Source organism: Panthera pardus, unplaced genomic scaffold, assembly GCF_024362965.1.
Source record: "Panthera pardus isolate Hobbes unplaced genomic scaffold, ASM2436296v1 HiC_scaffold_5, whole genome shotgun sequence".
Taxonomy (NCBI): domain Eukaryota; kingdom Metazoa; phylum Chordata; class Mammalia; order Carnivora; family Felidae; genus Panthera; species Panthera pardus.
In genome coordinates this window covers 12,511,770-12,529,095 of record NW_026526980.1, presented here as the reverse complement: position 1 = coordinate 12,529,095, position 17,326 = coordinate 12,511,770, and the positions used below count along the sequence as shown (strand labels likewise).

At 38.0% G+C, this 17,326-nt stretch overlaps 1 protein-coding gene across 3 annotated transcripts in view; it reads left to right on the top strand.

The window, feature by feature from the left end:
- The window catches only part of DNAH3 (dynein axonemal heavy chain 3), a 168,296-nt gene that overhangs the window by 85,147 nt on the left and 65,823 nt on the right, over nt 1-17,326 (top strand). For all 3 annotated transcript variants that reach the window (XR_008419332.1, XM_053894414.1, XM_053894415.1), the window contains 5 exons: nt 582-823; nt 7,488-7,588; nt 8,983-9,088; nt 11,260-11,389; nt 13,842-14,087. Coding sequence is in view for 2 of the 3 variants with exons in the window: in XM_053894414.1 (XP_053750389.1) it covers nt 582-823; nt 7,488-7,588; nt 8,983-9,088; nt 11,260-11,389; nt 13,842-14,087 (825 nt within the window). In the remaining variant the exon portion in view is untranslated. The remainder of the gene's footprint in view (nt 1-581; nt 824-7,487; nt 7,589-8,982; nt 9,089-11,259; nt 11,390-13,841; nt 14,088-17,326) is intronic.

Sequence of the window (17,326 nt, the reverse complement as noted above, 5' to 3'; positions counted from 1 at the left end):
TTGAATGCATCTGATGTGCCATCTATCAGCCTGTGTATTCCGGTTGGGTCCTTGTATTCTCATGGTGTGAATTTCTCAGCGGATACTTGCTGAGCAGCTAAAGAAGAGGTGTCAGGGCTAAACTAATCCTTCAGATAGAGAAAAGAAAAGTAGTCAATATTTTCCAGAATCATTTACATGTCTGCTATTCCTTCATTTCAAGTCAAAGCCAAGGTTCTTAGGGTAGCTGTGAGAGTCAGGTACATAAAGACACTTAATAACATGGACCTCTCTCCCTTACTGCTTGAGTTCATTTAGACCCAGACAGATTTCTTTAGATCTGACCAGAACATTTGCCCTGTTTGAAATGAGACTCAGAAGAAAATTTGGTGAGAAACTAGTGGGCATAATAACCTAATAATTTAAGTCATTGCCCATCCAGATATCCTAGCCTTTATAAGAACTGAGTACAAATTTCAAAAGGACTCTGCATGGATGACATAATCATAAAGGTTGGTTGGTCTTTGAGGTGGCATTGTCTCTTGTCTAATGTTCTGGTCTCTCCAGAGCCTTTGTAACTCATGTTGAACCTTCTTGCTCAGCCAAAGAGATGGAAGAATTTGCTGTGGAGTATTTGATCATCAACCCCAAGGCCATCACCATGGGGCAGCTCTATGGGTGCTTTGACCAAGTGAGCCATGAATGGACAGATGGTGTCCTAGCCAATGTTTTCCGGGAACAAGCATCCTCAATATCTGATGAACGCAAATGGATTATATTTGATGGGCCAGTAGATGCTGTTTGGATCGAAAATATGAACACAGTTCTGGATGACAATAAAAAGGTACCTACTGAGTCTCATATCTCTTTTATATAGGTAGGTTATAAATTCTCTTTTTCAAGTGAGTAATTGACCCAAACTATATAATACATACATTTGTTACATGACGAATAAATGCCCCACAAGAAATTTAAGTTTATGAATTATGCTTTTATTTGTACTTGTGGGTAAGCTCTGTCTGTTTAGGGATAATGTTGCATCATGGTTAAAAGCATTGGTGTTGGCATCATATTGGACCACTAGCTCTACAACTGAGCTTTTGTACTGGGCAAGTCACATAACTTCTCTGAATCTCAATTTCCACATTTGTAAAAAGGTAGTAATAAAATAGGGATATTGGCAATTAAATAAGATAGCATGCACAAAGTGCCTGATATATGGAATGTATTTGGTTATTCATTACGGTATATTTAAAGACTTAAAATAGCCATTTACTTTGCTCATGATATTGTGGATTAGAAATTTTGGAAGGGGTCAGCTGGGCTCAGCTCATCATTGTGATGTCAGCTAGGGCAGCCATGGATGGAGGATCCACAACCAAGGTGGCTTCCTCACTCGGTGTCTGGGGCTCATTCCTCCTTGGCCTGTCTCTCTCTGTCTTTCTTTCTCTTCAGATGACATCTCATCCGCCAGGCATCTCCACATGTGTCAGGTGTCTCACTTAGTGGTCTTGGGTAGTGATAGTTCTTACATGGTGGTTAATTTTCCAAAAGGCAGGAAGTGAAAGTTGCCAGGAAATTAAGAGCTGTGCTTGGAACTGGCATAGCATCACTTTCTCTGAATTCTAGCAGTTGAAGAAGTCACTGGGCCTACTCAGATTCAAGGGAGTGGAGAAAGAGACTCCACTTCTTGATGGAGCAGGGCAAGGTCACATTGCAACAGCATTCATGTGATGGAAGCTGCTGCTACAGCAGTCTTTGGAAAATATATTCTGCCACAGTTAGCATATTGGCTAAAGACTTGGACTCTGGAGCCAGACAGGCTGTGTTCAAATCCTGCATAGCTGCTTACCAGTTGTATAAACTCAGGCAAGCTATTTAGTCTCTCTGTGTCTCAGCTGTATCATCTGTAAAAGGGGACTGTTAATTAGGAAGATTAGATAAGTTAATATTTTCAAAATGCTTCTGATAGCACCTAGCATATAATAAGTGCTATTTTACTATATGTTAAAATGAAATAAAAATTTTTTAAGATAGCTAAATGGATTTATTTTTTTTTTTGTATTTGAATCACTTTCAAATTATGTTTTTTTTAATATATGAAATTTATTGTCAAATTGGTTTCCATACAACACCTAGTGCTCATCCCAAAAGATGCCCTCTTCAATACCCATCACCTACCCTCCCCTCCCTCCCACCCCCCATCAACCCTCAGTTTGTTCTCAGTTTTAAGAGTCTCTTATGCTTTGGCTCTCTCCCACTCTAACCTCTTTTTTTTTTCCTTCCCCTCCCCCCATGGCTTTCTGTTAAGTTTCTCAGGATCCACATAAAAGTGAAAACATATGGTGTCTGTCTTTCTCTGTATGGCTTATTTCACTTAGCATCACACTCTCCAGTTCCATCCACGTTGCTACAAAGGGCCATTATTTCATTCTTTCTCATTGCCACATAGTACTCCATTGTGTATATAAACCACAATTTCTTTATCCATTCATCAGTTGATGGACATTTAGGCTCTTGCCACAATTTGGCTATTGTTGAGAGTGCTGCTATAAACATTGGGGTACAAGTGCCCCTATGCATCAGTACTCCTGTATCCCTTGGGTAAATTCCTAGCAGTGCTACTGCTGGGTCATAGGATAGGTCTATTTTTAATTTTTTGAGGAACCTCTGCACTGTTTTTCCAGAGTGGCTGCACCAGTTTGCATTCCCACCAACAGTGCAAGAGGGTTCCCATTTCTCCACATCTTCTCCAGCATTTATAGTTCATTTTGACCACTCTGACTGGCGTGAGGTGATATCTGAGTGTGGTTTTGATTTGTATTTCCCTGATGAGGAGCGACGTGGAGCATCTTTTCATGTGCCTGTTGGCCATCTGGATGTCTTCTTTAGAGAAGTGTCTATTCATGTTTTCTGCCCATTTCTTCACTGGATTATTTGTTTTTTGGGTGTGGAGTTTGGTGATTTCTTTATAGATTTTGGATACTAGCCCTTTGTCCGATATGTCATTTGCAAATATCTTTTCCCATTCTGTTGGTTGCCTTTTAGTTTTGTTGATTGTTTCCTTTTCTGTGCAGAAGCTTTTTATCTTCATGAAGTCCCAATAGTTCATTTTTGCTTTTAATTCCCTTGCCTTTGGAGATGTGTCAAGTAAGAAATTGCTGCGGCTGAGGTCAGAGAGGTTTTTCCCTGCTTTCTCCTCTAGTGTTTTGATGGTTTCCTGTCTCACATTCAGGTCCTTCATCCATTTTGACTTTACTTTTGTGAATGGTGTAAGAAAGTGGTCTACTTTCATTCTTCTGCATGTTGCTGTCCAGTTCTCCCAGCACCATTTGTTAAAGAGACTGTCTTTTTTTTCATTGGATATTCTTTCCTGCTTTGTCAAAGATGAGTTGGCCATACTTTTGTGGGTCTAGTTCTGGGGTTTCTATTCTATTCCATTGGTCTGTGTGTCTGTTTTTGTGCCAATACCATGCTGTCTTGATGATGACAGCTTTGTAGTAGAGGCTAAAGTCTGGGATTGTGATGCCTCCCGCTTTGGTCTTCTTCAAAATTACTTTGGCTATTCGGGGCCTTTTGTGGTTCCATATGAATTTTAGGATTGCTTGTTCTAGCTTCGAGAAGAATGCTGGTGCAATTTTGATTGGGATTGCATTGACTGTGTAGATAGCTTTGGGTAGTATTGACATTTTAATAATATTTATTCTTCCAACCCACGAGCACGGAATGTTTTTCCATTTCTTTATATCTTCTTCAATTTCCTTCCTAAGCTTTCTATAGTTTTCAGCATACAGATCTTTTACATCTTTGGTTAGATTTATTCCTAGGTATTGTATGCTTCTTGGTGCAATTGTGAATGGGATCAGTTTCTTTATTTGTCTTTCTGTTGCTTCATTGTTAGTGTATAAGAATGCAACTGATTTCTGTACATTGATTTTGTATCCTGCAACTTTGCTGATTTCATGTATCAGTTCTAGCAGACTTTTGGTGGAGTCTATTGGGTTTTCCATGTATAATATCATGTCATCTGCAAAAAGTGAAAGCTTGACTTCATCTTTGCCAATTTTGATGCCTTTGATGTCCTTTTGTTGTCTGATTGCTGATGCTAGCACTTCCAACACTATGTTAAACAACAGCGGTGAGAGTGGACATCCCTGTCGTGTTCCTGATCTCAGGGGGAAAGCTCTGTTTTTCCCCATTGAGGATGATATTAGCTGTGGGCTTTTCATAAATGGCTTTTATGATGTTTAAGTATGTTCCTTCTATCCTGACTTTCTCAAGGATTTTTATTAAGAAAGGATGCCAATTTTGTCAAATGCTTTTTCTGCATCGATTGACAGGATTATATGGTTCTTATCTTTTCTTTTATTAATGTGATGTATCACGTTGATTGATTTGCGAATGTTGAACCAGCCCTGCAGCCCAGGAATGAATCCCACTTGATCATGGTGAATAATTCTTTTTATAAGCTGTTGAATTCGATTTGCTAGTATCTTGTTGAGAATTTTTGTATCCATATTCATCAGGGATATTGGCCTGTAGTTCTCTTTTTTTACTGGGTCTCTGTCTGGTTTAGGAATCAAAGTAATACTGGCTTCATAGAATGAGTCTGGAAGTTTTCCTTCCCTTTCTATTTTTTGGAATAGCTTGAGAAGGATAGGTATTATCTCTGCTTTAAATATCTGGTAGAATTCCCCAGGGAAGCCATCTCATCCTGGACTCTTATTTGTTGGGAGATTTTTGATAACTGATTCAGTTTCTTCGCTGGTTATGGGTCTGTTCAAGCTTTCTATTTCCTCCTGTTTGAGTTTTGGAAGTGTGTGGGTGTTTAGGAATTTGTCCATTTCTTCCAGGTTGTCCAGTTTGTTGGCATATAATTTTTCCTAGGATTCCCTGATAATTGCTTGTATTTCTGAGGGATTGGTTGTAATAATTCCATTTTCATTCATGATTTTATCTATTTGGGTCATCTCCCTTTTCTTTTTGAGAAGCCTGGCTAGAGGTTTACCAACTGTGTTTATTTTTTCAAAAAACCAACTCTTGGTTTCATTGATCTGCTCTACAGTTTTTTTAGATTCAATATTGTTTATTTCTGCTATGATCTTTATTATTTCTCTTCCTCTGCTGGGTTTGGGGTGTCTTTGCTGCTCTGCTTCTATTTCCTTTAGGTGTGCTGTTAGATTTTGTATTTGGGATTTTTCTTGTTTCTTGAGATAGACCTGGATTGCAATGTATTTTCCTCTCAGGACTGCCTTCGCTGCATCCCAAAGCGTTTGGATTGTTGTATTTTCATTTTCGTTTATTTCCATATATTTTTTTAATTTCTTCTCTAATTGCCTGGTTGACCCACTCATTCTTTAGTAGGGTGTTCTTTAACCTCCATGCTTTTGGAGGTTTTCCAGACTTTTTCCTGTGGTTGATTTCAAGCTTCATAGCATTGTGGTCTGAAAGTATGCATGGTATGATCTCAATTCTTGTATACTTATGAAGGGCTCTTTTGTGACCCAGTATGTGATCTATCTTGGAGAATGTTCCATGTGCACTCGAGAAGAAAGTATATTCTGTTGCTTTGGGATGCAGAGTTCTAAATATATCTGTCAAGTCCATCTGATCCAATGTATCATTCAGGGCCCTTGTTTCTTTATTGACCGTGTGTCTAGATGATCTGTCCATTGTTGTCAGTGGGGTATTAAAGTCCCCTGCAATTACCACATTCTTGTCAATAAGGTTGCTTATGTTTGTGAGTAATTGTTTTATATATTTGGGGGCTCCTGTATTTGGCGCATAGACATTTATAATTGTTAGTTCTTCATGGATAGACCCTGTAATTATTATATAATGCCCTTCTTCATCTCTTGTTACAGCCTTTAATTTAAAGTCTAGTTTGTCTGATGTAAGTATGGATACTCCAGCTTTCTTTTGACTTTCAGTAGCATGATAGATAGTTCTGCATACCCTCACTTTCAATCTGAAGGTGTCGTCAGGTCTAAAATGAGTCTCTTGTAGACAACAAATAAATGGGTCTTGTTTTTTTTATCCATTGTGATACCCTATGTCTTTTGGCTGCAGCATTTAGTCCATTTACATTCAGTGTTATTATAGAAAGATATGGGTTTAGAGTCATTGTGATGTCTGTAGGTTTCATGCTTGTAGCGATGTCTCTGGTACTTTGTCTCACAGGATCCCCCTTAAGATCTCTTGTAGGGCTGGTTTAGTGGTGATGAAAAATGAAATGAAATTTATCACCATTTTAAGGAAGTTTCTATACTGAATATGCATGATTATTGAATCAAAATATACTTTCCTACTACAATTAAATTTCACAAGACTATGAGTGAGTCATGCTCAATGGAAGGCCTAATTATCCAAATTACACACATACGCTAATTATAATATGTGCATAATTTTGATTACATAACATATAAAAATTGAAATGTTTTATTATATTATATAGACCATGTGATATAAACTAATTGTACAAATGTATTTGTTGGTTTTGAGATAAGAAGTATAAAGAGTTATAAACCATGAATTCCTGATGGCTCTTCCTGTCACTGGGTGTAAATCAAACTACCGTCAGAGGTATGGGTCTCTTTTACTTTTCTTGATATTCAGAGATGATACTGCTGGTGGTGTCAGCCCCATAATGGCTATTGACCTTCTTGGGGATGCATGTAGTGACCTGATTCTAGTGACCTGTTTCCAGGTGTGGGCCAGGTAATGTACAAAGAACTTTTTAAGCACAACTTTGAATGAATAGCAGGGAGTAATGGGGTTTCCTCTTTGCCACTGAGAGACCGAAGCCTCAGGCAATCTTGTGACTTAAAGATCTCACTTGAATCCATGTTGGCAAATAGGAAGTACCACTTCTTTGTATGTACACTGAGTCTCCCCTGTGTGTTTGAACTACTTTCTACAGGGACATACCCTCTAAACACTAGGATTTCCAGTGGTCTTTCCTGGCCTATTCCAGAAAGGATTTGTAGAGATGTTCTTGTCCCTGTAGACTTACACCAGTCCATGGGAGATCCCAAAAGGAGTCCTTCATGGGAAACTTGAGCAAATAAAACAGGAGAAAGGTGTGCAGTTACATCTATATTAAATGCTAAGGAAGGAACCATGAAACTTGATGTAGTCTGATAACTTCTTGATCCTTCATCTAAGGCTGCAATTCATTGACTCTCTGACCTCACTATTTAAAATCACCTGGCCCTGGCTGAGCATTTTCCAGCTTCCTCTTCTACTTAATTATTTTCCAAAGCACTTTCATCATGTTATGTGCTATGTATTTTATCATCTGTTTCCTCCCAGCAGAATGTAAATCCCAAGAGCACAGGGATTTTTGTCTGTTTTATTCTACATATCTAGAACAGTGCCTGATGCATATAGTTAGTGCTCAAGAAGTACTGAATGAATTTAAACCATCTCTGTCTCCACTGAAGCCTTTCACTTGCAGATAGAATTTAACCCCTTTGCCTGCCCTCCACTTCTCTGCTTTGCCCTTTCAGCTGTGTTTAATGAGTGGAGAGATTATCCAGATGAGCCCCAAGATGAGTCTGATCTTCGAGCCAGCGGATCTGGAGCAGGCCTCGCCAGCCACTGTGAGCAGGTCAGTCAGCCTCATACTGGCACCCTGAGGGAATTGTATGTATATACCCATCTTCTTTATGCATTCATCTATGAATTGCTTCCACAATATGGCTATTGTAAATAATGGTGCAATAAGCATAGGGGTGCATGTATCCCTTTGAATTAGTGTTTTTGTAACAAACTGTAATATTTATATATCACTCAAAATAAATAAATTATACTGACCTAGAACTCTATGGATAAATCTTATTAACTATAAAATCTTAGCAATGTTATGTATAAAAATAAGCACACAATAGTATATATAGTGCAGTGTCTCCATTTAAACTGCTAAAAACAACTAACATAAATAAATTTACATTATAGGAACTTATAGAAGTACTATAAAACTATATAAGAAAGAAAGAAATCAAGAGACAGGTGACCATGAAATTCAAGATAATGAGTTACATCAGGTGGAGAAAGCCATGGGTATAGGATAATGGAGACCAAATGGGTTAGATGAAAGTTATTGTCAAGATCCTAGCTTCTGTCTGGGTGGTGGGTTCATGGATACTCATTAAATTATTGAAAACCCTTAACTAAAAAATAAGAAAGGCCCTGCATGGGCTACTGATAGTGTACCAAGGATGACAATGAATCCAATTCTGTACCTGAGGTTCATAAAAAAAATAAAGTCAGCCCACATTCTAAAAGGCAATGTCAGGGAGTAGAAAGAGCAATGGCAAATTAGACCAACTTGGTCTTCCACCCTGGCCATGTCAATATCTAGCTGTGTGGCCTCTTCCAAGTCACTTAGCCTCTCTGAGCCAGTTTCCTCATGTCTTAAAACATGACCATAAAGATATCCTTAAAGATAAAGGTCATTAAGACATAGCATAGTGCCTGACATGCAGTAGATGCTCAGTAAATGGCAGCCATATTTTAATGGGGGGAAAAAACCATGTACTACATACAATATCAGTACTTATTAATGCTAATGATAATAGTTTCCATTGATTACGAGTTTTCTATATCCTGGAAATGGCACTGAATTATTTGTTGGCATTTTCTTATTTAACCACTGTAACAGCCGTATGAACTATGTATTTTTTGTTTCTTGATTTATAGACAAGGATGAAGAATTTCAGAGATAATAAAGAAAGCTTGCCCAAGGCCACTCAGATAGTAGAATCTGGGGCTGGGATTTGAACCCAGGTCTCTCTTATTCCCAAGACCAAGCTGTTAGCACTGGTCCCCATCCTTTGCTGACAAAATCTGGGCACCTTCCTTTTGGCCTAGAGCAGGCAAGGGTCTGTGCTCCACCCCAAGCTACAGCCCCTTACCTTGCCATGACTGCCTGCATTTACCTCGCCCCTGTGTGCTTGGGAGCCTAGATGTGGACCAGGCTGGTTCTCTCTTTGTGCTTGCCAGGTGTGGGATGATCTACATGGAGCCCCATCAACTAGGCTGGAAGCCCTTGAAGGACTCTTATATGGACACCCTGCCCACCAGTCTCACTGAGGAGCACAAGGAATTGGTGAGACCATCAGACTCCTTTACTTCCCCTCCCTCCCTGTCTCCCTGCTCCTCATTTCTAAGGCCTTCTAGACACATCTTTACCTTCTAATTCCAGGATGCAAGAACAGGCAGTGGCTCCCCTGCTTGCCTCTAGTTGTCTTCTTTCCTGGCTGCCTGCCATTTTTCCAACTTTGTTCTCCATGTGGAGAGGATGGGATATGGTCAATTTCTACTTTTCTTCTACCTTCTCCATCACTCCCCATCTCCCCAGTGGAGAATTCTGATGCTTGAGAACATTCTGTAAGGTGGCTGGAATGTCACTCCTTTTCCCGTTGCTCCACTAGCAGAAATATCTCTAGAAGTTGCTCTAGAGATAGGCCAGATTAGGAAGAGCTGTGTTCCTCTTTGTACTGCCACTCCCCATCCTGGTGACCTCGACTTCATACCTCTCATATCTAGGGAGCTGGAGCCAGCTTAGAAAAGCTTGTATTGCAGGTACTAAGAGTATATGTCCCCTTCTTCCCTTTCTAAAAGAGGTGTGAACATTCAGGTTAATGGGTACATGAGCACACTCTCAGCCTAGGGAATCAGGAAGGGAGAACCCAAGCTTTTGGTGGCTTTTGTCTTTCCCTGCATTAATAGAATTCTAGGAAAGTTTCTCACCGAAGAAGCCAAGAAAGGTATAGTTGGGCTCTCTTCCTACTGTGGAAATACTCTGATGAGCTATGTAGGATGGCCCCATTCCTGTCACATTTATATGAACGTACCATGTATATAATCACATACGTATACAGATACATGCCCACATGCACATCAAGAGACCAATCTATACAGGTGCACAGGAAGCCTTCAGTGCGACTCCTCAGCGTCCTTAGGACAAAGTCTAACTTCTTATCAGGGCCTCTGAAACCTCAGTCTGACCCTGTCGCCTTTCTGAACTCATCACTATCCTCTTCTTCAACTTATTACCCTGCAGCCCTTGTATTTTGTTTCCATTCCTAGAAGACCCCAGGTTTCATCACCTCAAGACTTTCGCACCTTTTCTTCCTCTTCCTGGAAATGTTGTCCCATTTTATCTTCTGAGGGATGATTCACCTTCATCATCTCAACATAAAGGCCTCCTCCTCTAAGAAGCCTTCCCTGACCACCCTACTAAGCCCTTCCCATTATTCCCCATTGTAGCATCTTTATTTGTTTCCTGCTAGTACTTTCCATGATTTGTAAGTATTTTATTTATTTCCTTGCTTGTTTAGTTATTTATTTTTTGTCTCCCCTATCCTTCAGTAATTTCTGAGAGGGCAGGAATCTTGTCTATCTTGTGGGTTGTTTATCCTCAGCACCTACAACACTGTAATTACTAGATACTCAATAAATATTTGTTGGCTGGATGAATATACCACAAATTCATGTACACATGTATATGTATTCATATATATGTTCATGTGTATGTATTCATATATACATATAAATGCATCTATATATTTATATATGGATATATATCAATATATGTATATATATATATACATGTATTTATTTAGTGATGACCTATCTACTTCCCAAAAAATGACTTAAGATAATTTACAATGACAACCACAAATATTTTAACAAAAATGAAAAAATATCCCAAATAAGAGGATAAAGGAAAAATTTTTTGGAAAGAGTAACTGGGGTAATGAGCAGAGACGAGAATCATTAAACCTACAAATAAGTACATATATACATACATACATACATACATACATACATACATACATACAGATAATTACTGAAAATCAGCCTTGAACTTAGCTCTGCACTTCCTATGGCCACTTTATACAGGAGTCCAGCCTAAAGTCATTTGAAAATCTTGTTTAGGGTTCCTAATGATTTTATACAAACAAGTCAGATGCCCAGTTTGGGTCCTAAAACTACTTTATGCATCTTGTAGCTGACCCACAGTAGCTCCAAGCCTCTGAGTATCCAGCTCTGGGTAGTAAAATGGGAGGAGTAGGGCTGGTCTGTGGGCTGCCTGTCCATTGAGTAGGAAGTTTAAGTCAGGGCCCTGGGTACCTTTGGTCCTTTTCCCAATACACCTACATTCAAAAATAATCAGCAACTTGACCAGCATCCCTGGCCTTCCAGAAGTGTACCAAACCCTTAGTCTTAAACTCATTTTTTGATAACGTCTTCAAATTTCATTTCTACTTTCAGGTCAATGATATGTTTATGTGGCTTGTCCAGCCCTGCCTGGAGTTTATTCACCTTCAGTGTAAATTTGTGGTCCAAACTTCTCCCATCCACCTTGCTTCCTCAATGATGAGACTGTACTCCTCTCTGCTTGGTACGTGCTACTATGATTCTTGAAGGTGGGGTATATGCAGGATATTTCTTCCTCTTCCCCATCCCTTCTATTCCTGCCCCGTCCATGAGTCACAACGAGACTGGCATTTTAGTCTAGAACAAACAAGCCTTTGGAGTGGAGATAGTAGAATTTAGCGGAAGGAATCCATGTTTTGGGGCTTTAACATTAATCTTAGATTGATTTCCTGGATGTTTTTGTGCAAATTACCCCATCTTTTCTTGTGTTGGGTTTCTCGTCCACACAATGAGGATAAAAATCTCTGTCTCTCTTTACCTAACTAGGATATCCTGGAGGGAAATGAATTTACATGATACATATGAATGTATCTGAGAAAAAAAGATTCTGCAAAAAATAAGACCGGAGATTTTCATGTGTTAAGAAAACTTATAAAAATCTGATTTCACAAAATACATAGTTACACGGTCAAGAGAACTGATCACATCAGCTACAAAACTAGGGAACTTCTCCAGGACATGAGAAGTACCTAAATCATAGAACTATTTGTTTAAAGGTCCTAGAGAAGTTCCCTGTAACCATCACATATAAATCAAATTTCATTGAATTCTGTGGGAAATGACAAAGCATGTGTCCATTTGGATAACTTCTTCCTGGATGACATTTCTTTTTCAATATCTCACATAATTCAGGCTCAAGATGGATCTTCCCAGAACTTCTGTTACATGTACATTTTCTCAGCTCATTGCTTCCAAAGGCATTATAGGAACAGATTAAAAAAATGTAATATGGTGAACAGTTGAGTGGAGACTTTCTTTGGCTAAATATTATGTGATTTTTCTGAAATTAAAATTACAGGCAATTTCAAAAGCACACTAACTGCATACAATGCCATATATTTGCATCATTAGTTGCAAATTTTGCATATTTTCCCAAGCCCTGTTTCCTGTCCTTGTGTTGTATCTCCTCCAGGAAAAAAGGCATCGCATGAGAAACGGACTCATTGTCCCCAGCACTGAGTGCCCTAATATCTTGCCTTCCCAGATCTATAGCCATGAGTCCTATCAGGAGTGTTGAAAGACACACAACTACTAAAAACTGGGGACATGAACACAGACATGTCTGATTTCAGAGCCCTAACTTTTTCCTCTGTCAGTGCTAAAATGCAGGAGTACGGTAACTATGATCAATCAGCAAGGCGTTGAGCTAAAGAATACTAAATACAGTTGTTAGCCTTTTATTTTAAAATAATTTCAGGCTTGCAAAAAAATTGCTAAAGGACTATGTTGAGTCACATATCCCTTCACCTAGCTTCCTTTAAAGTTAACATCTTACATAACCAAGGCACAATGATCAAAATAAGAAAATTGAAACTGATACTAAACTATTAACTACACTACAGACTTTATTTGCAGTTCATCAATTTTTCCACAAATGTCCTTTTTCTGTTTTAGGATGCAATTCAGGAGGTCACTTTTTTTTTTTAATTGTTGTATCTCATTCGTGTCCTTCAATCTATGACAGCTCCTCAGTCTTTCCTTGCCTTTTTTTTTAAATAAACCCAGCATGGGGCTTAAACTCATGACCCCCAAATCGAGTCACATGTTCTACTGACTGAGCCAGCCAGGCACCCCTTTCCTTGTCTTTTATAACTTGGTTACTTGATAAATAATGGTCATTTATTTTATAGAATATCTCTCAATTTAAGAGATATGTTTTTTCATAATTAGATTGGGGTTATGCATTTTCAGTAAGAATACCACGAAAGTGATGATGTATCCTTCTCTGTACATCATCATGGGGCACATGATGTTGCTATATGTTATGATTGGCGAAGGCTCTGGTCAAAGTTAGCTTTGATCAGAGCCACATTTCTCCACTGTAAGAGAAGAGTTACTATGTTTTCCTTCATAATTAATAAGTATTTGGGGGGAGGGGAGACAATTTGAAACCATGCAAATATCCTATTTGCTCCTCAAATTTTCACCCACTGATTTTAATATCTATTGGATCTTGCCTACCACGGTTATTACGGCGGCATTTGCCTAATGTTAATTTTCTGTTTCTCTGTGTATTCCTTCTATATTTACTAATTAGAATTTTCTGTAAGGAAAAACTGTTCTTCCCTGTTTCTTTGCTAATTCAGTTATTTGCTGATTAAAGTATGAACTCACAATATTTATTTTATCCTACGGGTTATAATCCAATGCTATAGTTATTTTGATGTTCAAATGTCTTCAGCCATTGAGAGCTCCTTCAGGTTGGTGCCCATGTCCTTTCAAAATTAGAAAAAGTTTTTAAAACTAGCACAAAGAAATATGTGGATAAAGGATCTGGCAGGTGATGGCCACTCAGCCACTATCATTCCCCTCTCCAGAGCCCTCACAGACAAGATCACCCAGCTCACATTGTTTATAGATCTGTATATAAGCAGATATTTGCAGCTTTTCCTGAGGTTCCTTTTTCTTGCTTTTAGATGAAATCAGAAAAATAGACAAGGAGGAAAGTGAATTATTTGAAGGCCCAACAAGCCAACAGATCTTTCTCTGGCTGCAAGGTCTATTCCTCTTTGCCTTGGTGTGGACCGTGGCCGGCACCATCAATGCGGACAGCAGAAAGAAATTTGATCTGTTTTTCCGCAACCTGATCATGGGTATGGATGATAACAATCCAAGGCCCAAAAGCGTCAAACTTACCAAAAACAACATCTTTCCTGAAAGAGGTAACTTAGTACCTGTTTGTTTTGTCTTGCTATAATAATCTGGATCATATGGTTCCAAAATCCAATCAAAATGTGTGGTCCAAGTAAGGGTTTTACAATGGCCAGGTGACATTATGTAGCTTGCCTGAGTGGGTTCAAGGTCTTCAGAGCCGGCCCACATGTGTAAGAGATGGATGGCTCAAAGTCAGGGTCTTATGGGATGTTTTAACTATTGTTTTAATTTAGAAAAGTTGATATAACTTTTTTTTCCCCAAAATTACCCATAATTCCATCATTCAGACTCCAGGAGACAGAATGAGAAATATAGCACATTTGTTTTTCTTATTCCCTTCTAGCCTTATTCTGTTCATCGTATTATGTTGATTATGGCGTTAATATTCATTGTAATTTTGTCATTGTAATCTAATTTCATGTTGAAATGTTTCCATTTTTGCCATATACATTTTCTTCAAAGTGATCACTTTAATGATCTATAAATATTCTATGTGTGACATCATTTACTAAAAGATCAAAAGATTTTTTTTCTCTTAAGTGGCTTTCACTATTATTTTTCTTAACACCATGATGATATATAAAAGTTATTTTTTAATATTTTACATTTAAACATGTTATTTATTTATTTATTTATTTTTAATATGAAATTTATTGTCAAATCAGTTTCCATACAACACGCAGTACTCATCCCAACAGGTGCCCTCCTCAATGCCCATCACCCACTTTCCCCTCCCTCCCACCCCCCCATCAACCCTCAGTTTATTCTCAGTTTTTAAGAGTCTCTTATGGTTGGGCTCCCTCCCTCTCTCTCTTTTTTTTCCTTCCCCTCCCCCATGGTCTTCTGTTAAGTTAGAAAATACAGAGAATAGCAGAAAATAAAAATCAGTGGTAATCCAACTACCCACAAATAAACACTTAAAATTTTTTTCTTCAAGTTTTTTTCTATATTTCTGTAACAAAAAGGAGATCATACTATAAACACTTTCCAAATAGCTTTAATTTTTGTGATTATAAAATAGTAGATAAAGGGTGATGAAATAACTTCTAGAGTGATAGTAATGTGTATATTGAGAAAGATTTGGTTTACACAGATATGTGCATTTGTCAAAACTCAGTGAATGTGCACTTAGGATTTGTACATTTCATTGCATGTAAATTTTAGCTCAAGAGAAAAAGCATAAACAAATACTGAACAGTGAATGATATAAATGCTGAAGTTTACGGGGAAGAGTATAGATGTTTTACGTTGAAGTCTGTCAAAAAATCAGATGGCTTACTTGATAGATGGATGAGCAGGTATATGATAAAACAAGTAAAAACTAATCATAAAGTTTAGGAGAAGGGTATGTAAGTGTTTGCTGTACAGTGTTTTCAGTATTTATGTTTGAAATTTTTCCTAATGATAATAATAAATGAATGAACAAGTAGGGGCCACCCACTGCCCCTGTACACACAGTCCTTCCTCAGCACATGAGGCACACTTTATCTGATATGGTCATCTGTCCCAGTGAACTGCATAGAGGCCCTGGGCCAATCCAGTATTTAGATTGTAGTACAATCATTCTGTTTTCTTTCTTTCTTTCTTTCTTTCTTTCTTTCTTTCTCTTTCTCTTTTCTTTTTTCTTTTCTTCTCTCTTCTTTTCTTTGTCTTCCCCTTCCTTCCTTCTCTCCTCCTCCTCGTTTCTCTTTTACTTCTTCTTTGATTTAGAAGATTCTTTTTTATTTTGGTAAAATATGTATAATATAAAAATTTACCATTTTAACCATTTTTAAGTATACAGTTCAGTGGTGTTAAACATTGTTGTGCACCCATCACCACCATTTATCTCCAGAACTTTTTTCATCTTCCCAAACTAACACTCCATATTCTGTAAACACTAACTCTCCATTTCTCCCCTCCTTCTGGCTCCCCTATCCCCAGCATCCACCACCCCACTTTCAGTCTCTATAGATCTGACTACTCTAGGTACCTCATTTAAATAGAATCACATAGTATTTGTCCTTTTTTGACAAGTTTATTTCACTTAGTAATAACTTCAAAATTCATCCATGTTGAAGCATGTGTCAGAATTTCCTTCCTTTTTAAGGTTGAATAATACTCTGTTGTGTGTATGTGCCACATTTTGTTCCTTTGTTCACCTGTTGATAGACATTTGAGTTACTCTCATATTTTGACTACTGTGAATAATGCAGATATAAACATGGGTGTACAAATATTTATTTGAGTCTCTTGCTTTCATTTCTTCTTGCTATGTGCTCAAAAGTGGAATTTATTTTTTTAAGTTTATTTTGAGAGAGAGAGAGAGAAAGCACATGCACAAGTGGGGGAGGGGCAAAGAGGGAGAGAGAGAATCCCAAGCAGGCTTTGCACTGTCAGCCCAGAGACTGACGTGGGTCTCAGGCTCACAAACTGTGAGATCATGACCTGAGCCGAAACCAGGAGTTTGATGCTTAACTGACTGAGCCACTCAGGATCCCCTTAAAAGTGGAATTTATAGATCATATAGTAATTCTGTGTTTAAGTTTGTGAGGAATTGGCACAATGTTTTTCATAGTACTTGTACCATCATACATCCCCACCAGCAATGCGCAAGAATTCCAATTTCTTCACATTCTCATGTATTGTTTTGTCTTGCTTTTTAGGAATAGCTATCCTGACGAGTGTGAAGTGCATTCTTGATTTTTTAAGAAAAAATATGAATAGATCATATAATAAAAAAGATAAATATTTTAAAAAAGATAACCACAATTAACATTTTGATAACCATCCATTTAGATGTTTCCCTGTGCATATATGTGCCTATGGATTTATTTTTGCAAATATGGGATCATTCTGCACTTATTTCCTAGTTATTTTCTAGTTTTTGTTATCATTAACAACACTGTGATGAACAGTATTCCGGTAGCCACCTGCTTGCTTAATCCATGATTATTTTCTTAGGATAATTTCCTAGAATTAAAATAACTGAATCAAGGATCAATAAAATTTTAAAGCTTTGATTGCTAAATTTCCCTTGTGCCTTCCCAATCCATTTCCTGAATAGGTAATCATGCCATCAACAAACAAAAATAGTTTTATTTCTTCCTTCCCAATCTTTTATTTCCTTTTTTGTTGTTGTTTGTTTTTTTTTAGTCTATTGCATAAGCTAAGACTTCCTGTATGATTTATATAGGTATGATTAGGGGGAGCATCCTTATCTTAGGGAGAAAGTATCTAGTTCCTTGCCTTAGGTATGAGATTAGCT